The sequence below is a fragment of the Typopeltis vanoorti genome, chromosome 11, assembly GCF_054136105.1.
Source record: "Typopeltis vanoorti isolate ZY-2024b chromosome 11, IOZ_Tvanoo_1.0, whole genome shotgun sequence".
In the NCBI taxonomy this organism is placed as follows: Eukaryota; Metazoa; Arthropoda; class Arachnida; order Uropygi; family Thelyphonidae; genus Typopeltis; species Typopeltis vanoorti.
This window is the reverse complement of record NC_143559.1, coordinates 136,433,196-136,456,136: the sequence shown is the minus strand read 5'-3', so window position 1 is coordinate 136,456,136 and position 22,941 is coordinate 136,433,196. Positions and strand designations below refer to the sequence as shown.

General features: G+C 36.3%; 1 protein-coding gene across 1 annotated transcript in view; it reads left to right on the top strand.

The window, feature by feature from the left end:
* The window catches only part of Chc (clathrin heavy chain), a 533,133-nt gene that overhangs the window by 385,237 nt on the left and 124,955 nt on the right, over nucleotides 1–22,941 (top strand). The window contains exon 22 of the mRNA XM_090400150.1: nucleotides 14,808–14,965. Coding sequence (XP_090256276.1) covers nucleotides 14,808–14,965 — 158 coding nt within the window. The remainder of the gene's footprint in view (nucleotides 1–14,807; nucleotides 14,966–22,941) is intronic.

Sequence of the window (22,941 nt, the reverse complement as noted above, 5' to 3'; positions counted from 1 at the left end):
TCACCTTTGTTAGTTCATACTGTTTTTTCTATTAGTTTGCATGTTTACACCTGAAGAAATCCTGTGCAATGAGGATGAAACATTTCATTTAAAATGAATGTTATCTTATCCAGGTGTTCTGCCTTATAAAGTTAATCACATATGTATGAACTGGCAAAGTCTATATACTTATATAAAAATTGAATAAATTTAATGACTGGAAGCAGCATTAGATTTGTCATATAGCCAAGTAAATCGTTTCATTAAATATGTATGTGGAAAACATTTGTAAAAATGTCCCACCTGGCATAGAAGGGACATATATATATATATATATATATATGTTAAAGAATTACTGCATGAAGCAAAACACTTCCCAGCATTAATGTGTTAATCCATATACACCGAAGAGCCAAAACATTATGATCAGTGCGTCTTCATGCAAGTCAAAGCAACTGCAGAGAAATGCATCGCATGTTCAGGTCATGAAATGACCTGAACACGCAGATACTGATACTGCTGTTACTGAACACCTGATACTGCTCAGTTAATCTGTGTTATTCTTGTTATTCAGATGGAAAGGCAGCAGACTTAAAGTATGACAAAGGCCAAATTGTGATGGCCAGATGGCTAGGTCAGAGCATTTCTAAGACAGCAAGGCTTGTGGGGATGCTGTGGTGAGTACCTTCAAAAAGTGGTCTGAGAAGGGGAAAACCACAAACCGTTGGCAAGGTGTGGGCTGACCACAGTTGATCGATGCTCAAGATTAGTGAAGGATATCCCAGGCGGTACAACCAACAGAAGAGTTACTGTGGTTCAACTTGCTGGCAATTTGAATGCCGGTGACAGGTGCACAACACATTACATCGAGCCATGCTCAAATGGGGCTGAGTACCCTTGATAGCCTCGATCTACCATCGAAAGTGTCTGAAATAGGCACACAAGCTTCGAAACTGAACTTTGCATTAGTGGAAGAACGTTATCTGGTCCAATGAATCTCTTTCCTGTTGCATCATGTGGATGTCTGAATATGTGTGTCATTTACCTGGGGAAGTGCTGGTACCAGGATGCACCATGGGACGAAAACAAGCTAGTGGAGGCAGTGTAATGCTTATGGCAAATAGTGTTCCCTGCTGGTTGTGCCTTCTTTCAGCAGGAAAATGTGCCAATCCACTGCCTGGATTATGCAAGAATGGTTTGCAGAACATGAAGCCTTCCAGGTATAGCCCTGGCTCTCAAATTCCCCAGACATCAATACAATTGAGTTTGTGCAGAACAGTGCATCTGCTCCACTATGTAACTTATAAGAGTTAAAGGGTTTGCTAGTTACCCGTTGGTACTAGATACCACAAGAAACTTTTAGAAATCTCAAAGCATTGATGCCTCACTGGATAAGAGCTGTTTTGGCAGTATGTGGAGGACCAACCTCATTAGGTAGGTGGTCAATGTTTTGGTTGGCTCTTTAGTGTATTTTACCTACTTAGTGATTTCTTCAGATTTAATAGATTGAAGTTTTTTAATTTATTTTTTCATGTAAATCCTGCCATGAAATGTTAGACTTATTCTTTGTGTCAGTATTTTAGAGTGTGTTAAGATTTGAAATGACAGTGTCATTTAGCAGTATCATGTAGAGGCAATCCTATTATTTCTTGAGCCTATTAATCTAGAAAACTGATTGATTTGGCTTTGTGTTTGAGGTATCATTCGAAACAAATATTAGGTACAGTTGCCCTTAATAGTTAATTTTAGAAGGCTTAGGTTAATACCTGATTTGTTTGACAGAATGACATCTGAACGTAGTTTTTTTAAGCATTTCATATTCTTTTGTAGCTGAATTGATAGTCAGGTGTTGCTATTTTTTTCCTCCTTGACATCTAAAATCTTCCACTGCCATTAGTTTCAGCAGTATTCTCTGATGTAGAAAAGACTAGTTTTCAATCCTCCTTAAATGCAAAGATCATTTAAAGATTCTTCAGATGAAGCTGGGTTAACTCATATAGAAGTGATATGGTTTTACTTTTGCGAAACAGTTCATTGCACAAATAAACTACTAAGATTAACAGATAGTGGATAAATTAGTTGCCCTATTTAATTTGGTCATGACATCACTGAGACTGATATGTTAAGGGAAAAGGTACAAAGTAATTTATAAATACAGGAATACTTTGTATAGCACGGTTAATTGGTTCCAAGAAGCGTCCACGCTATGCAAAACCGCGTTGTTCGAGGTCTATTTATAAAGGTTTTCAATTTAATTTGTTTATTACAAAAATTTAGGATAATAAAAATGTTTAAAAATGAAAAAAATTGTTATTTTTATTAACTAAATAACAAAATCCTTTTAAACTGATATAAAAAGTTGTAGAAAACAAAACAAATGTTGCTTCAATTTTAGCATACAGTAATTTACTTTTTACTAAAGTCTTTTAGTGTTCGTTGGACCTTCCTTGTCTCTTCAAGTACTAGATCTCTGTTTGCATTTGATGGCATTATTGAGACTTTGTCTCACTTTGATGCTTCTTTCCAAATTCTGGTAGGCATTTATGAGAAAGTCGGAAACTTCGTCAATTTTTCTCACAAAAGTTGAAAGGTCAGCAAAGGAAAATTCTTCAACCATGACATCAGTGGGCTCATCTTCGTCGTCTTCTGCTTCATAGACTGGTTGTTGTTCCAACTCCAAAAGGGTTTCATCATCCAGATCATTTGAATGAGAATCAATACATTTGTTCACATTGTTACAATCTAAACTTGTAAAACCAAGATCTTTGCCCTTCTGCACAATTTCTGTTGAGATTTCATCTTTCTGTGTTGCAAAGGCAACAAGATCCTTTGAACAATGCGACAAGATATTATGCCATACGGCTTTCATGTTGCTTTGAGTCACCTCTTGCCAAGATTCATAAATATTTTGAATGGCATCTTTCATGTTAAATTTCTTCCAAAATTCACTCAAGGCCAAGAATCTTCTTCTGCTGCAGCTTGAGCAAAAGTTCGTCTTAAATAGTAAGCCTTGAAAGTGGAGATAACGCCTTGATCCATCGGCTGCAGAATTGATGTTGTGTTTGGAAGGAAAAATGAATCTTGACATTTTCATCTAAGTCAGTCAATAGAGTTGGATGGCCTGGTGCATTGTCTAATAAAAGAGAAATTTTGAAAAGAATATCATTCCCTTTATAATAGCTTTTAACCTCGGGGCAAAAACAAGTTTTAAACCAGTCTTCGAAAATTGAACGAGTCACCCACATTTTTTATTCGAACGCCGATGAAGAGGTAAATTGTTCTTTGTAATGCCCTTAAGAGCTCTTGGGTTTTCCGCTCTGTACACTAGCAGGGGCTTCAATTTTAAATCACCTGATGCATTACCTTCTAGTAAAAGTGTCAATCGGTCTTTTGACACTTTATACCCAGCTTGTGTTTTTTCCTTCTCTGCTAGAAATGTGCATGATGGCATTCTTTTTCAGAACAAGCCATTCTCATCAGCGTTAAAAATTTGATCATCTGTGTAGCCTTCCTTCCCAATAGGCTCCTTCAATTCATTGGAAAATAATTCTGCAGTTTTAGTGTCAGCACTTGTGCTTTCATTTTGGATTCTTACATTATGGAGTCCCATACACTTTTTGAAATTGTAGAACCACCTGCGACTTGTTATAAATGTTTCACTGGTTGTACCTCCTTCATAATCCAGATCATTAGAAGGCGTTCCATATTTTCCATTGTAGAAGATCGATTTCTCTGATCAATTTTGACATATAAGAAGTGATGCTCATTCCATATTGTTTAATCTTTTCTTTGCTCTGAATAATTGTTCGTACAGATAACTCGTTCATTGAATTCTTACGTGCTATTTTAGCAAACGAAGTGCCATTCTCCTGACATTTTATAATTTTGAAAGTTTCTTCTCTAATGTCAACCACTTGCGTTTTTTTGTTACTCCAACAGTGTCTTCTTTGTTTTGTCTCTTTTCACTCATACTTAATTAATAAAAATAACGTAAATAATAAAATGCCTCGGGGAATGAACGTGTCTACGTGAGAACCAATCGAATAACTACTGCATAAACGTGGCTCTCGACTGTCACTTGCAGTACCTGGGAGTAGCCGGCCAGTGTTATCAATGTTAGTGTAATAATAAAAACCACGTTAGACCAAAACCCGCGTCTTCAAAACCATGCTATACAAGGTATTCCCATATATGCTATTTCCTGAATAATTTGTCTACTGTTAACATGATGTAGAAATGAGTTGCTGACTTAGAACTGTTGATGAATATCATACCTAAAGCATTGTAGGGTTGTACATTACGCTGTAGAATGTACAGGTAACCCCCACATAACACGGTACTTATACAAACTCGGTTTTGATATAATGTGATCAACAAATTGTAGTAACCCTTGTTTCAATGCGGTACTTATACAACACGGTTTCGAAATAAGACAGTTTACAAATTGTAGTAACCCTCTATCTTTTCATATATTTTTCACCGCACGACTTAAAAATCAAATTTATCTTTATTAAATTTATGTCTGTCTGTCTGTCTGTATCACACACATAGTTATAAGTAGTGAATTTATATTAGGGGAATACCCTTTAGCATGCATGTACGTCAGTTGTTTACCATATAAAGTGTTTGAAAATTATCTTCGTTTCTTGCTTGGAAAGCGCATTAAAAATCGTGTTAATCTCAAGCTGGGCACTTTATTTTCTACTGAGTTACATAGATATAATTAATATGTAATGTTTTTTTATGTAAAAAAATTATTTTTATAGTAATGGCCACTGAAACTGCAACGAAAGGGGAGGAAAAACCAACACCCACCTCCAGTGGATGCCGAGCTGAGTTGTATAATAAACGTCACAAACATTTTTGCAATATGGTTGAAACGAAATTAGTGAATTAATTGATGGAGAAACAGATTTAAATGAGGAGGAACTGGTACAATTAATAGGTGTTGAATGGCAGGAAAAGTTCTGCCGAAGATTCTGATGGTGATGTTAAAGAATTCAGTTTAAAGAAATTAGCAAAAGGATTGGACTTGGCAAGAAAATTAGGAAGTTACTTTACTGATAATGATTCCTCAATTGTGTGCTTTGGAAAATTCACAAGACAATTGTGGTAAGCAAGGTCTTTTATTATTATTATTATTATTCCTGATACCTCCAAGGAGTCCGAAGACTCATCGCGGGAGGACATCTTCAACTGTCTCTACACCTTACCTCTACTACGAATCAATGCCATCTACTGCCCACCTCCAACACCACCACAACTAGTAATTTTTGTCTGTAAATTGCGTGTGTTCTGAAGGGCCGATTTGTATGTATGCGGGATGAAAAACCCAAGTTTCCGGGAGAAAAAACTCTGCTACCTCCATATGAGATCGGCTAACTCACCATCGATTGAAATCGACCAGATAAAGATTCCTCCCGTCGCGACGAGAATCGAACTTAGGCCTATTCCAGTCGAAGGGCGCAATGTACCGTTGTTCTTCCAATTGCGCTATGGAGGCGCTTATTACTGACTTCTTGATAACTAAATGCCAAAGTATGCAATGAGAATTATACAAATGATGTCCAAGAGATTTCAAGTGATGGCGACGTCCAGCCACTAAATAAAGAACATCTATGAAATGTTAGTTTTGAAGACAATGATTACGATTCATATATGTACTTTATTTTATTTTGCTTAAAACATTTATGCATTATGTGCAATGAAGTTTACGTACAATTTGTAATTTTTTTAATTTTGTGCTATGTATTTGTTTAATAATTTTTATGTTTTCTTTAACTTACATGAATTCCTGAATTAAATAAAAAAAATCATATTTTTTGTTGGATATGTCGTTGTTTATATAATCTGAGTCTCTCATAATGCGATTAATATAACGTGGCATTTCTATGGAAGGAACCTAACATCTGCGTCATACAAGGGTTACTTGTATTTGCTTTAGACAGTGTATTTTAAAAATCCAGCGGATTTTAACTTAAGGTCATAATTTGTTCCTTTATGTTAAGCCTTATGTTGAATTCTAGACTTCAAACTAAATAATACTATACAGGGGTGGTCTGAAAAGTTCTCAGCCTCAACCATAGACGGCAACACTATTGTCATGATTTTTTTTTTTTTAAGTTGGTACATCTGTCATAAGCATCCATGTGAAATTGCAAGTCATTCTATCAAGTAGTTTGTTTTATACAGCTGTCTGAAGCAAAGGTGTTGTCTATATCCCTTGAAATGGATAAAATTGAGTATCATGCGGTTATAAAATTCTTTGTAAAAGGTTTAATGGCAAAAAAAAAACATTCTAAGTTCATAAAAGTTTATGGGCACTCTTCTCTTTCGTTTTCGACAATTAAGAAATGGGCTGTTGAGTTTAAATGATTCCATACCAGCTTAAGGTGATCCACATGAAGAATGTCCAAAAAGTGTAACAACACCAGAAATCATTGATCTAGTGCACGATATGGTATTGGATGACCGGCAAGTCAAAGTGTGCAATGAGAATTGCACACTTTGACTTTGTAATGCCTATAGTTTCAGCAATGAAATTGCTGACACTATAGGCATTACAAGTGAATGTGTAGGATATATTTTGCATGAAGAATTGCAAATGAAAAAGCTTTGTGCAATACAGGTGCCGCACTGATCAAAAACGCACTCACATGAAAATCTCTGAAGAGTGCTTGGAGTGCTTTAACAAGAATAAAACTAATTTTGTGCATCGATTTATTACTATGGATGAGACTTCGATTCACCATTACACACCAGAATTCAAACAGCAGTCAAAACAGTGGACAGAAGCCGGTTGTTCAGCGCCAAAAGTCGGTTTCATCAGCAGGAAAGGTGATGACATCGGTGTTTTGGGATGCTAAAGGCATTCTGTTTATTAATTATTTTGAAAAAGGAAAAACAATAACCGTGTAATATTATTGCGGTCTTTTAACCTGACTAGATGAAAAAATTAGTGAGAATAGACCTAGTTTGCAGAATTAAAAAAATAATCCTTCATCAGGACAATGCACCTGCCCACAAAGGTGTTTTGGCAATGGGAAAATTAAGGGATCTGTACTATGAATTGTTGGAACATCCACCCCATTCCCCCAGATTTGGCTCCCTCTGACTTCTGTCTCTTCCCAAAACTAAAACTCTTTTACTTCGAATCAGGAGGTGAAAAGCAGCTGTAGAGGGGTATTTTGCAGATCTTACTGAGAACTGCTACAGGGATGTGATAATGATGCTGGAGCATTGCTGGAATAAATGTATCAGTCTTAAGGGAGATTATGTTGAAAAATAAAAATAATTTTGAAATTATAAATTCGTGTTTTCATTGTTAGGCTGAGAACCTTGTATGCCAGTATATTTTATACTGTGAGTGAAGATACTGGTGATGGTCTGCTACTTACGTTTGTACAAATCTGATGTAATTAAGTTATTTTTGAGCAAACATCTTCATTGCATTTCTATCAAGAGTTACACATGGACACACTCATGACCAGTATAGTAGTTAATGATGTAAAGAAATCCAGATAGTTCTCTGTTGTTTATCACATATCCACTACCCTTTAAATTGAAAGAATTAATGAAACAACTTATCAGTTTGGAGTAAGTTCTTTGAAACTTGTTACCATCCATATGCTAATAAAATTATTGAAAAATGCATTATTGAAGAATTTTCTATGAAGTTTGTAACATCTACCTGTTACAAACTTCGTAGTAACAGGCAGTTCACATTATTCAGAAGAAAGGGGCTTTTACTGATACATCATTATTTGCACATAATGGAATTTAATATTTCTCCCTTCATTTCAGATGTTAGTGAAACTTCTTCCATAAATTAACATTTGGGCTTCTAGAATTTTTCAATGTATACCACAGTAACTATTAATCAAAATATTAACTCATTTAACTAAAATGCAACATAAAACAAAGCATCTTCAGTGCTTGTGAATGAAAACTATGAATACAGCTAAATGAGGTGTCATAACAAAATCTTTGAAAAGTCATGAAATTTCTGTGATCACTATTAAAAGGGGAGGGGGGGGATAGACTGATGTATCCAACTAATGACCGATTAGTATCTCAGGAGTGGTGAAGAATTTTGAAAAATTTGTTAGGGCTCGCATTCAGAAATGGGTTGACAGTGAATCTCTACTTTGCAATGAACAACATGGGTTTACTAAGGGAAGGTCATTTTATCAACTTGCTCACATTCTATAACAATTTTACCATTGAACTAGACAAGGGGAATGGATACACCATGATACTTTTGGATTTTGCTAAGGCTTTTGACAGAATACAGCATGATAGACTTGTATAAATTGGAGAAAATGGGTCTAGGTAATAGAATATTTGCATGAATAAGAGGATGTCTGACTGACATATCAAAAAGTGGTATACAGGGGGATATTGAGTATGCAAAATTTAAGGTAACCAGTGGTGTACCACAGTGCTTGGTCCATGGTTGTTCAATCTGTACATTAATGATACTGAGAAGGATTTGACAAGTGACATACAGCTATTTGCTGATGATGCAAAGATAGAGTAATAAGGAATGCTGCTGATATGTAGCACTTGCAGAATGATTTGAATAGGCTGGAATTGTGAGCATGGGAAAATGAACGTCAGTTCAATGTCAGTAAATGTCAAGTGATTCCCTTTGGCATGATTAGATATCCAATGTCTTATTATATTGGTGGGATTATGTTAGAAGAAACTGATCAGGCTAGGGATCTTGGAGTGTTAGCAGATAGGAAGTTGAAGTTCAATGGCCATGTAGCAAGATTGCAAATACAACTCAAAAGATAATTGCAATGTTGAAACAAATGTTCACAAGTAAGGATAAGAATGTCATTTTGCCTCTTTACAAGGCTTTGATAAGACCTCACTTGGACTATTGTTCACAGGTCTGGTCTCCTGGTTTCTGTTGTGATTCTGACATATTGGAGAGAGTACAAAGGAGAGTGTTAAAAATGATATAATTGTGGAATACTGAGTATGAAGACAGTTTGAGAAGTTGTAGACTGCAGACATTAGCAGACAGGAGAAAGAGGGGGGATATATGACTGAGATTTACAAACTTCTGAAAGGATCATATAGGATTTAGTTCATAGAATTTTACATTTTATTGAGGATATGGAAAGGATGTGAGGTCATCCTTGGAAGCTGAGAATGAATGCCACTAAGAAGGGGGATGAGGGCTAGATTTTTCTGTCATTGGGTATTGCGTGATTGGATGTTGTGAGTGCAAGCAGTATGAATTAATTCAAGAATAAGTATGATAGCTGGTGAGTGTAGTATGTGGCCTCTCTCAATGACTGACTCCCTGGAGGTCTCTCTTAGTAATAATAATAATACTGACAGCTTTTTAAATCATCCTGCAAGCTCTCCATATCACCCTGATTTACTATTTCTCTGCCTAATTTCACACCAGCAAACAACTGAATATTTCCTTTCAGGTTATTTCCTGTATCATTATCAAATTAAATACTAGTAGTCCCACTAGTCACTTGATTCTGCACCTTCATATAACACTTTTTGATATCTGTATTTATAGCTGTCTGTATATTACATCTGTTTATTATCTGTATATTACAGCTGTATTTACATTGATATTCTTCATTATCTTAAGAACCTCTAATTCATTCACCATTGTTCCCACATCAGTCTGTTACAGATGTATGTTACAGCAATAACCTCTCTTGGGTGATATACCTTTGCAAAGTGGTCACTCAGTAACTCAACTATTTTACCTGCTTCTGTCACCTCATTACCACCAGCACTCGTTAATGTTAGTCATTCCACCTCTTACTTGCTGTATAATGAAAGAACTCTTTGAGATTTCTTTTGGCATGCTCAGCTAGATTCTTCTCATAATCTGATTTTGCGTTCCATATTATGGTGATTCTGCTTGACATTTGTACTGCTCATGAGTTTGCTGGTCACCTTTCACCTTATATATTCTTCACAGCATTATTTTCTTCTTCTGTAGCTCATGCTTAATTATATCCATCTGACTCTACCTGATTAATCCTCCTTACCTTAGGTATACAATTTAATATTGTTTCCACTAGATGCATTCTCTTTAACCATCTCTATGCACCATTGATATCCTTCCCGTGCAGGGTTTTATGCCATAGCACAGATTCAAGCTTCCTCTTAAGCTTGTCATAATCACCTGCCTTGTAGTTCCACATATTCCTCTTCTTGACATATTATTCCTCATGTTTTATAATCTCCCAAGTCAAGACTACATAGTCACCTTGGTTATGGATAACTCTTCTGATCCTATGGTCAGGTCCAATACTCTCATACCCTAGTCCTCCACATCACATGCTGCTTCAAGTAATTATCTCTCAGTAGGTGTATAAATTCCATTTCCTTCCTGCCACATTTCTTCCTTTCAGTCCTTCTTTCCATAGTTTAAGTCCCTCATAATAATCACTTGAGCTGCACTCATATTAATTTGTTGCTGCATGTCTTCCAGATCAGTGGAATCCCCCTGACCTACATCAACAACCAACTGTATATTTTGTCTTACTGGCCTTGATCTCACACCAGACTGCTTCAAACAAACAGCCACCCTCACATCTATCTCCTGTTCGTTTTTGCTGCAGTTACTCAGCAGTATCCCCCCCCCAATCTTCCCTGAAAATACCAAATCCTTCACATTCTATCCCTGTAACTACATCATTTGCTGTTGACCAAATCTCTAATGCCTAGAACTTTTGGTGAGGTTACATTAACCAATGCCAAAAGCTCCTCATCTTGTTCCTGATATTTCTGGAATTAGTATATAGAAACTGAAGCTCCTTTAGAACATCAGTGACTCTTACTTCCTGAATTGACTACCCTATTCAGTACTTCTTGCTTGAGAAACTAGATTCCTTCCTTAGTCATTCTCACATTCACTTGCTTCCACTCAAATTAAGCTTTCCTGAATTTGTGCTTCAGTGTGCTCAATAAACAAAGTTCTCTCTAGACACCTAACACCAAAGCCATTTAGATGCAGTCCATTTGCATTATAAAAATTCTTCTTTCTGTCAAACTGGCCACTCTACATCATTCCTTCTGCACAAAATACATTTTGATTCATTTGCTACCAATGCCCTTGTGCGCATCAGATTACATTGCTACCAAAGGTGCCTTTAGGCAGAATTTGCTCTCTTGAATCCATTGCTTCCACTTTCAGTTATAGAAGCTATACTTTGTGTACTTCTGTTGGATTCCAGACCATGTTTGGATTAAGAAGGATACTGCAGCTAGGTCAGCTCATTTCTCAAACATCCATCTGTTTGTGCCATTTACAGATTACTGATAAATTATTACACAAAAACTGCCACTGAGATAGAATCAGACTAATAATAAGCTCTATCAAATAAAATCTGAAATTAACTTATAGCAGCCTATCCTGTGCAGCATTTGAACAGAGGAAGTTGTTCTTGCATGGCTCCATATAGGTCATAGTCATCTCACGAACTCTTCTGAGGGGAGATGACATGTCTGTGTGCAAATTTTGTAATGCTACATTTTCCATCACTGATCATATTTTAATTCATTATTTTTGTTTTCACTATTCTGCACAAAGACACTTATTTGTGCCTAATGATCCCACAGAAGGTTCTAAGGTAGAAGTGGAGGAATTTTTGAGGCTTTAGAGAAAGCAACTGACACAATGAAAAATGAAAAGTTGGTCCTTGTTGGGGATCTAAATAGAGTAGGAAATGATTGTCAGACATACAAAAATGTTTTGGGAAAATTTGGAGAAAAGAGCAAAGCAAGAGAAGAGAGCAAATAATGGCAAATACCTGCTGGATTTCTGCTCAGGACATGGACTGGTTATTACTAAAACCATGTCTTAACATAAAAATGTGCACAAATTCACATGGAGAGAAGAGGCAAGGAATCAAAAGTCTCATTGACTATGTTATTGTTAGTGATGTTTTCTTTGGTGCAGGACACTAGAGTGCACAGAGGATTTGAAATTGGAAGTGATCACCATTTAGTCTTGAGCAGGATAAAATTGAATTTCATATTGAAAAGAAGAACATGTAAGAAAGTTTTAAAGTGAATAAAGGTTGAGCAGCTCTGAGTGAACTGTAGACAAATATACAAACATTATTCAAGAAAAAATGAAAGAGTTTGAGAACAGGAATCAGACCTTGGAGATTCACTGGCAAGCTCTGAAGGAAACATTGATTGATTCAGCCAGAGAGGCATGTGGTGAAGTTGTGTGCAAGGATAGAAAAATTAGAACTCATGGTAACACAGGAAGGTAAAGAAGCGGTGAAGGAAAAGAAAAAAAAAAGCATAACAAAAGTTCCTGGCAAATAAGTCGGCTTGTGCTCTTAGAGAATACAACTGATGCAACTAATTTTCTATCATTTGTCTCTGTATTCGCTATGAGAGAAAGCAACTTTTCAGTTGCTTTCACTAAATGCTAAACACCGTGTGAAACTAGCTAAACAAAAGTCATGGGAAGACTTTGGTGAGAACAGAGAAAATAAATATCAAGAAGGAGACAAGATATTCTGGAGGTTGTTGAAGAAGCTTAGAAATGGATGAAAGAGTGCTGTAAAATTAATTAGAGACGATAAAAGTAACATGGAAACGAGAAAAAGATATCCTTGAAGTATGGATAATTACTTCAAAAAATTGCTAAATGAAACAATCAGTGATAGCATAGTAGTAAAAAAACTGACCAGGCAAGCAATCAGGAATACATATCCATACCTGAAGTAGAAAATGCCATCAAAAGCCTGAAATGTAGAAAAGGCAGCTGGAGCAGATGACATTTGACCAGAAATGGTCAAGTATAGATGTATAAAAGTCTTACAGTGGCTGCACTTCATAGTTTAGAAGATCTGGACAGAGGGTTGAATTCCAGATGATTGGAGTAGAGCTCTCATAGTACCTATATATAAAAAGGAAAATGAAACAATGTGAGAATTGCAGAAGTATTTCTCTGAGTGTTCTTGTTAAAATTTATGCCAGTATACTTGAGAAACAGTTGAGAAGGATTGTGAAAGAGAAACTTGCTGAAGAACAAGTTGGATTCATGTTTGGATTGATCACTCAAATCAACAATTGACACCATTGTTGATTTCAGTGATTAGAATTTCAGACTTCTTTAAATTTGTTCACATACTAAGTTTTGTTGTGATGAAAGGAATAGATGCTTTTCCAGTCACTTCTGTATAGAGTAACCAGGGCATGATCAGAAAAGCCAGATTTTACCATAGTTAGATTTAATCTTCATTTGTTCCTTTTTTCCAGATAGAATTCATGCATAAAGTTTCACCTATGTATGAATATGGTACACTCCAAGGTGGGCAAGGGGAGGGAAAGGTAATCCTTGGAGGAGTTCCCTTTTATGTTTCCTGATATCCCTTTTAATGTATAGAATGATTATAAGTTTATTGTAATATTTTTTATTTATTTTATATTTAGGTGGTCTTGTGAAAAATGTGTTGATAGAAATTTTACTGTAGCAATTTTTTTTTTAGGAAAGTATTGCTGATAATGTTTAATTCATGTTTTAGTTCTTGTTCATTGGAGTAGACTTTATAGCCTTGTGTTTTAGTGTGAATGCCTTTTTTTTGTGTGTAGGTATTAGGTATGTGTAGGCTTACTATAAGATGGAGAGACTGCTGGTGGAAAGATGTAATGTGCAAATGTTTTGACTTTCAGTTGTGAATTGTGTGTTTTGTCTGTTCAGGTGGCTGAGGAAGGCATCTAAAGTCTGGTGACTGTTGAGCCCAATAACAAAAACATCATTAAAATACAAGCACTACACTTTAAAGTAATCTAGGACACATTGCTCAAAAGCTTCCATTCAGAAGTTAACAATACATGGGGATAGTGGTAAGCCCCATGGATGTACATTATTTTTGTAGATAAAAACTATTTTACCATACAAAATAGTCAGAACATAAGTACACGGACAAAAGACAGCCTTGATGTTGGGTGGAAATTTGTCCTGCAAATTATCATTGATTGGGGCATTTATGAAAGGAGCAGTTATCAGAACTGACTAATAAAAACAAATATCAAGTCTTTTTTTTTTTTTCCCCTCCTCCCACACTCAAAGCAGAAGAGCCTATGACAAACAAATGCCATGTGTGGGAGGGGATTAGAGTAATCTGTTGATATTCTTCTTGAACTGTTGGAGATTGGAATCCTTTGGAAATGCTTCACACTGGAGGGGAAGCTGCTCCACAGTACTGAGGTGGAAGAAATGAAAGATGATGGGAAATAGCAGGTTCATGAACTGCATTTGGCTAATTGCAGTTTGCCTGTAAAGGGGCAACTGTTGTTGGTTCCTGTAGATCTGGCAGAAATGTTAGACATATTGGATGCTAGTTCTGCTGTGAACAATGGCCAAAGAAATGACAATGCAGAAATTGATCTTGATCACATAACTCCTTGAGCGTACCTTTTGTGTACCTTAGGAAGGATGTAAGTTCTTGGAGATTGAGCACAGTGTGGAAGTAGTTTAGCTGCATTTGAGGGCCAGTAAATAACCAATGTTTTTAGAATATTTCTGGAAACATCATTCATCTTTATCTTCCCTTGTTGTTCCTTACTGGATAGTTGTACAGGCTCAACTTGACTTACTGATTGCATTAAGTTATGAATGTTATAGTTTTTTTTTTTTATGGTTGTTTAAGCTTTCTGAAAGTGAAATTTTTCTTTTCTTATTGGAGTCATTGTGAGAATTTTAGCATTTGGTAAAGTACATATTTGAAGTCAACATGGTTGATTTCAGGTATGATTTTGTTTTATTTCTCTAATGATGTGAATTGTAAATCTCATTGATCTAATTTTCAATATTATAGATAGCTGGGAAGACTTAGTGAGATACCTGCAGATGTCAAGGAAAAAGGCTCGTGAATCTTACGTAGAATCAGAGTTAATATATGCTTATGCTAAAACTAATAGACTTGCTGATTTAGAAGAGTTCATATCAGGACCAAATCATGCAGATATTCAGAAGGTAAGTTTATATACACACACATTCACAGTGATTTATAATTAAAGATCTCCCTATTTGAAGATAATCAGATAATTTATGTAGTGAATGAAACACTAAAACTACAGGAATTTCAAAAAGTGGTTATTAGAACATTAGTGAGATTGCATTATCCCCATATCAGAATACTTCAATTCCACTAAAATGAAACTCAAACAAAAACATGACAGAGATATCAACATACACCTCTGGAATTGAAAAAGTTACTATTATTGATTTCCAAGGAAACAAAACTAACTTATGTTACTCAATCTCTAGCGATAAGAACCAATTAAGATACTATAAACACAAAGATCCTATCTAATCCTCGTGGCAATTAAGCAAAATTAGTTCCTCCTTGTTACTCTCGAAAACTAACCAAACTCTTAATACATAATCTTAAACCAAACAGCAACTCAGTGTTAGACACAAGAAGTTAAGACAGTTGTGGAAAAGCAGAAAGCATATCAAATGCCTGAAATGTGGAAAGGCTTTTGATATGAGAATGAGCCAAAGTCCTAAACTAGTAATATATGAGATGGTGTTCACACTCATTTTAACTTATGGATCTGAGAATTGAGTTAGAAATAAAGCATTTGATCAAAGACTAGACTGGATATGATAGTTCTGAGAAAAATTAGGATTAACAGATAGCATTAGTAGCAGAATCATATTAAAAATAAAAATGCTAGAAACTTGAGATTGTTTGTCTCAGGAATGTGTGAGCAGAGCTAATCTAAAGTGGTATGTTTGCATAAACAAAATCAGAGAAAAACATTTAGCAAAACAGATACGTGATGCTAAATTGTGTAGGAAAGAGACCTATGGCAAGACCTGAGATCTAGGTATGCAATCATAAGTGTCCTAGAAGACAGAAGTATGAGATGACAATATATTCTACCACTTATCTGGTGGAAAATGGTTGATCAGTGATTACTACACAATAAAGTTCACATTATTGCTAATGTCCGTATTTTGTACACATTTTAAAAGATACATGTCAGGAAATTCAGGATTTAATGGCTTAATCACAGCAGATAAAGTAAATATTACCAGTGATCACTTACTGGGGCATTTTTCAAGTGTTCATGAACATATTCTATATTGTTTTTGGCAGAGTGTGTAATCTTCCAATTTATTTATTATTGTTGTTATTATTATTTACAGCCAAATTTTGTTAAATTTAGGAGTTGTATAGTACTGCTTTCTAGAATAAGTATTTCCTGCCATTCATTGAAGCAGAATTTTTTTAAAGATATTTCCTTTTTCCATCTTATTATTTTGTGAATGATCTGCTTATCCCACTCTTTTTTGTATTGATTGAATCTACAATTGCAGTTTAACTGCAGATGTAATATAGTGTCTTGTGCTTGATCTCCATATTGATTATGGTTAATTGGTCCACCGGTGAACAGGTGCAGCCATTTTATTGGGACAAGTCTTGAAGAACAAAAACAATGGGAATATATCCAGAATTTGCTTCATTTATTTGGGATACAGTGCCATTTAATAGTGTCAGCCAGTAACCTCTACCACATGGAGTGTTTGAGGAATTGCATAATCTTGCTTGAAAATAATGTATCGTTTATGACACCTGCCATTCTGACTGATTGTTCAGCAGTGGTTCAGTGAGCATGACTGCGAATTTCATCTTCCCTGTTTATCACAAAGCCCAGATCTGAACACCAACAGATCTAGGAGCAAAGTCCTCTCTCAAGCCTGAGCCAGTTAAAGGACTGTCTGGGTGAATACCTGGTATGTTATAGACATAGACATAGATGCAATCCAACTCCTTGTGCAATCTATGCCAAACCACATGTACTGTAATTCAGACTAAAAGATATACAACATGGTATTAAATAACTTTGTAATTGGTTGGCTGGTATGTGTATGATGGGAATAATTAAAAAAAAATAAAATAAATAAAACACTTAGAGGAAAGACATTTTTCAAAATATTATTATTATTCGTGACTCCTCTAAGGAGTCCAAAGACTCATTGCGGGAGGACACCCACTATACAACTGCCTCCACCACTACACCGAATCTCTCCTACCAATCATCTCCATCAACGCCATCTACTGCCCACCACCACAACTAGTATTTTTTGTCTGTAAATTGCATATGTTTTGAAGGGCTGATTTGTCTGTATGCGGGTGGAAAAACCAGAGTTGCCAGGAGAAAAAACCCGGCTAGCTCTATATAAGATCGGCTAACTCGCCTTCAATTGAAAAAGTCCACATAAAGATTCATCCCGTCACGACAAGAATTGAGCTTAGGCCTATTCCAGTCGAAGGGTGCAATGTACTGTCGTTCTTCCAATTGCGCTAGAGAGGCACTTAAATAACTAATCAATAATAAACAATAGCCTTAAGCATTTGGTAGCTCAGTAAATAATTGCAGGGAGGAGCTAATCCAATGACTTAATTAGATGATTCATAGGCATGGTAAGAATACATGTGGGTTGATGAAGAAGCAAATCATCTTGTACAATTTGTTATGTGTATTTATTTGTATGCTTCATATTGTTTCATTTCATATGCTCCCCCCCTTTTTTTTTTGTTTGTCAGTACCCATCTGTCTTATAATATAAATCTTGCATATGCTAGTATTTTACCATACATAGGTCACTTTTGCATCAGATGGGCACCTGATCAAAGGATACAGTTCATGTTTTATAATACATAAGAAAGCTGTATAACTGAGAGGAGACCTCCACTATCCTTTAAAGGAATGCAGAGAACCGACCAGGGCTTCTGACTTAATGACCGATCCTCACCTTCTTGTGGTGCACCCTGTTGGATATCTCCTGGATACTGAACGAACGAGAATAGGCTGAAAATTTGGGATTTAGCCGACCAAATTGTATTCTTATTGATTAAACCAAAATAAAAAATGATGGTACAACATGACAAAATTTCATGCCGGCTGGGGCGTTGACTAGTTAAACAAGGCCCCCGTTGTTTTTGCCAGGGAACCAGGGCGAACAGCGAAAAGTCAGCTACTGGAACAAATCTGAAAGCACACCCCAACTCAACATCACCAGAGTTAAAGATCAATACTATCAACATAAGAAGCCTGAATGGCAAAGAAATGGAGCTAGCCGAGAAATTAGATAAGTACCAGATCGACATAATAGGGGTGACTGAAACAAAAAAGACAAAAACTGGTGATCTTTCTGAGCAATAAATACAAAATGTTATATTCAGGCAATGACAATCAAGGAAAAGGAGTAGCCATAGTATTCAACACAAAATACGAGGCTAATGGCAGGCAGTCTCAAATAGAGTAATGTGGGCAAATATGAGAATTGGGAACTGCACAACGAGACTTATTTGTGCCTATGGCCCCACAGAAGGTTCTACTAAGGTAGAAGTGGAGGAATTTTTTGAGGCTTTAGAAAAAGCAACTGATACAATGAAAAAGGAAAAGTTGGTCCTTGTTGGTGATCTAAATAGCAGAGTAGGAAATGATTGTGAGACATACAAAAATATTTTGGGAAAATTTGGAGAAAAGAGCAAAGCTAATAATAATGGCAAATATCTTTTGGATTTCTGCTCAGGACATGGATTGGTTATTACTAACACCATGTTCCAACATAAAAATGTGCACAAATTCACATGGAGAGAAGAGGCTACGAATAAGAAAAGTCTCATTGACTATGTTATTGTTGATAGTGATGTTGTCTCCCTGGTGCAGGACACCAGAGTGTACAGAGGATTTGAAATTGGAAGTGATCACTATTTAGCCTTGAGCAGGATAAAATTGAATTTCATATCGAAAAGAATAACACGTAAGAAAGTTTTAAAGCGAATAAAAGTTGAGCATCTCTCAGATGTGAAATGTAAACTAAAATACACAAAGATTATTGAAGAAAAAATGAGAGTTTGAGAACAGGAACCAAACCTTGGAGATTCAGTGGCAAGCCTTGAAGAAAACCCCGATTGATTCAGCTAGAGTGACATGTGGTGAAGTTGTCTGCAAGGATAAAAAAATTAGAACTCCATGGTGGACACAGGAATTTAAAGAGGCAGTGAAGGAAAAGAAGAAAGCATATCAAAAGTTCCTGGCAAATAAGTCAGCTTTTGTTCTTAGAGAATACAGAGACAAATGTAAGAAAGCTAAACACTTTGTAAAACTAGCTAAACAGAAGTCATCGGAGGACTTTTGCTAGAACATCATCATTAAATTCCTGCCATGTACCCTCAAGGGGTGTACAGGATATGATAGTACTACATGAAAAAAAAAAATTACATCATTATTAATTTCCTATCTACAATTTTTCTCCAAATCAGCCTGTTAGTTGTCATCACTCCAACATTATCAGATCTTATATTTCTATCGTCTAAGGCACTTTGTACCGTATCAATCCACCTATATCTTGGTCTTCCTCTGGGTCGTTTTGCTGCCAACCTGGCAGAGAACACTTGTTTTGCTAATCTTTCCTCGCCCATTCTGTTTAAGTGACCATACCACCTGAGATTAGCTCTGCTAACGCATTCCTGGATGCTGACAATGCCAAGTTCTTTCCTAATATCCTCATTTTTAATATGATACTGCCATTGATGCCATCTGTTCATGCCTATAATCTTTCTCAGGACTCTCATATCTGTGGTCTCTAGTCTTTGGTCAAGTGTTTTACTTCTGACCCAGCTCTCGGATCCATAAGTTAAAACTGGTTTGAACACTGTCTTGTATACAGCTAATTTAGTGTTCCGACTAATTTCTCTCTTATTCCATATGAATTTATTCAACTGACTTCCCACCATACCAGCTTTGCTGATTCTGTTGTCTATTTCTATATTTAATTTACCATCTTCACTAAAAATCGTGCCTAAGTAGCTGAAATGTTTTACTTGTTCCACAGGTTCTCCATTCACAACACAGTTGACATTTTCAATGATTCTGCTTATTTTCATTGTCTTTGTCTTTTTATTGCTGACCTTCATACCATATCTATTACAACAGCTGTTCAATTTAGTCAGAGAATCTTGCAGACTTGTAGTGGATTTATTTAGAAGTATAACATCATCTGCATTCAGCAAAGAGCTGACATTAACATCTCCAATTTTGATATCATGTTTAATACCACTTTCCTTCATAATGTGATCCATATAGATAATGAATAACAGAGGGGATAATGTACATCCTTGTCTCGCACCAGATTTTACATTAAACCATCTTCCTGTACTTCCTTCAATTCTAACTGCTGACTTACAACTCAAATAAAGACTAAGTATTGCTTGATATAATGCCTCATTGACACCATATAACTGCAGCGTATTGAATAGCTTCTCTCTTGGCACCTTGTCATATGCCTTTTCCAGATCGACAAAACTTAAATACAGATCTTTGTTATATTCCCATGCTTTCTCGACTATTTGTCGTAAAGTGAAGATCTGATCCTGACAGCCTCTATTTGGCCTGAATCCAGCTTGTTCTTCACCAAGCTTTTCTTCCACAATTCTTCTCAACCGTTTCTCAAGTATACTTGCATAGATCTTGCCAGGAACACTCAGTAGGGAAATATCTCGCATTCAGTTTTATTTCCCTTTTTATATATGGGTACTATGAGAGCTCTACTCCAATCATCGGGAATTCGTCCCTCTGTCCAGGCTTTCTGAACTATGCAGTGCAGCCACTGTAAGACTCTTATACCACCATACTTCAGCATTTCTGGTCGAATATCATCTACTCCTGCTGCCTTTCCACATTTCAAAACTTTCATGGCTTTTTCTACTTCAAGTATGGATATGTATTCCTGACTGCATGCCTGGTCAATGTCTTTAACCACTGTGCTGACATCACTGCTTCTTTCATTTAGCAGTTTTTCAAAGTAATTACTCCATACTTCAAGGATATCTTTTTCTCCCATTTTCATGTCACCTTTATCATCTCTAATTCCTTTTATAGCACTCTTTCCTCCATTCTTAAGCTTCTTCAACAACCTCCAGAATATTTTGCCACCTTCTTGATATTTATTTTCTATATTCTTGCTAAAGTCCTCCCATGACTTTTGTTTAGCTAGTTTTATACAGTGTTTAGCATTCTTGCATTTGTCACTATATTCTCTAAGAGCACAAGCTGACTTATTTGACAGGAACTTTTGGTATGCTTTCTTCTTTTCCTTCACTGCCTCTTTAACTTCCTGTGTCCACCAGGGAGTTCTGATTTTTTTATCCTTACAGACAACTTCACCACATGCCTCTCTGGCTGAATCAATCAATGTTTTCTTCAGAATTTGCCACTGAATCTCCAAGGTTTGATTCCTGTTCTCAAACTCTTTCATTTTTTCTTCAATAATCTTTGTGTATTTTAGTCTACAGCTCACATCTGAGAGCTGCTCAACTTTTATTCGCTTTAAAACTTTCTTACATGTTATTCTTTTCAATATGAAATTCAATTTTATCCTGCTCAAGACTGAATAGTGATCACTTCCAATTTCAAATCCTCTGTACACTCTGGTGTCCTGCACCAGGGAGAAAACATCACTATCAACAGTAACATAGTCAATGAGAGTTTTCTTATTCCTAGCCTCTTCTCTCCATGTGAATTTGTGCACATTTTTATGTTGGAACATGGTGTTAGTAATAACCAGTCCATGTCCTGAGCAGAAATCCAACAGATATTTGCCATTATTATTAGCTTTGCACTTTTCTCCAAATTTTCCCGAAATATTTTTGTATGTCTCACAATCATTTCCTACTCTGCTATTTAGATCCCCAACAAGGACCAACTTTTCATTTTTCATTGTGTCAGTTGCTTTTTCTAAAGCCTCAAAAAATTCCTCCACTTCTACCTTAGCAGAACCTTCTGTGGGACCATAGGCACAAATAAGTCTCATTGTCCAGTTCCCCATTCTCATATTTGCCCACATTACTCTACTTGAGACTGACTGCCATTCAAGAAGATTAGCCTCGTATTTTGTGTTGAATACTATGGCTACTCCTTCTTTTCCTTGATTGTCATTGCCTGAATATAACATTTTGTATTTATTGCTCAGAAAGATCTCACCAGTTTTGGTCTTTTTTGTTTCAGTCACCCCTATTATGTCGATCTGGTACTTATCTAATTCCTCAGCTAGCTCCATTTCTTTGCCATTCAGGCTTCTTACGTTGATAGTACCGATCTTCAACTCTGGTGATGTTGAGTTGGGGTTTATTTTCAGATTTGTTCCAGTAGCTGACTTTTCGCTGTTCGCCCTGGTTCCCTGGCGAAAACAACAGGGGCCTTGTTTAACCGGGCGACGCCCCAGCCGGCATGAAATTTTGTCATGTTGTACCATCATTCTATATTTTGGTTTAACCAATAAGAATACAATTTGGTCGGCTAAATCCCAAATTGCCAGCCCATCCTCTTCCGTTCAGTATCCAAGTAGATACCCAACAGGGTGCACCACGAGAAGGTGATTGGACATTAGGTCAGAAGCCCTGGTCGGTTCTCCGACCAGGGCTTCTGACCTAATGTCCAATCCTCACCTTTAAAGGCTATGTGGAGGTCTCCTTTCAGTTATACAGCTTTGACCCTTAAGCACCCCTTGCTAGAACATAGAAAATAAATATCAAGAAGGTGGGAAAATATTCTCGAGGTTGTTGAAGAAGATTAGGAATGGAGGAAAGAGTGTTGTAAAAGGAGTTAGAGATGATAACGGTGACTTGAAAATGGGAGAAAAAGATATCCTTGAAGTATGGAGTAATTACCTTGAAAAAGTGCTAAATGAAACAAAGCATGATAGCCCAGTGGTAAAAAAATACTCAACAGGCACACAGTCAGGAATACATATCCATACTTGAAGTAGAAAAAGCCATCAAAGGCTTGAAATGAGTATAGGCAGAAGAGTAGATGATATTCGACTAAAAATGCTGAGGTATGGTGGTATAAAAGTCTTACAGTGGCTGTTAGAAAACCTGGACAGAGGGACGAATTCCTGATGATTAGAATAGAGCTCTAATTGTTTCCATA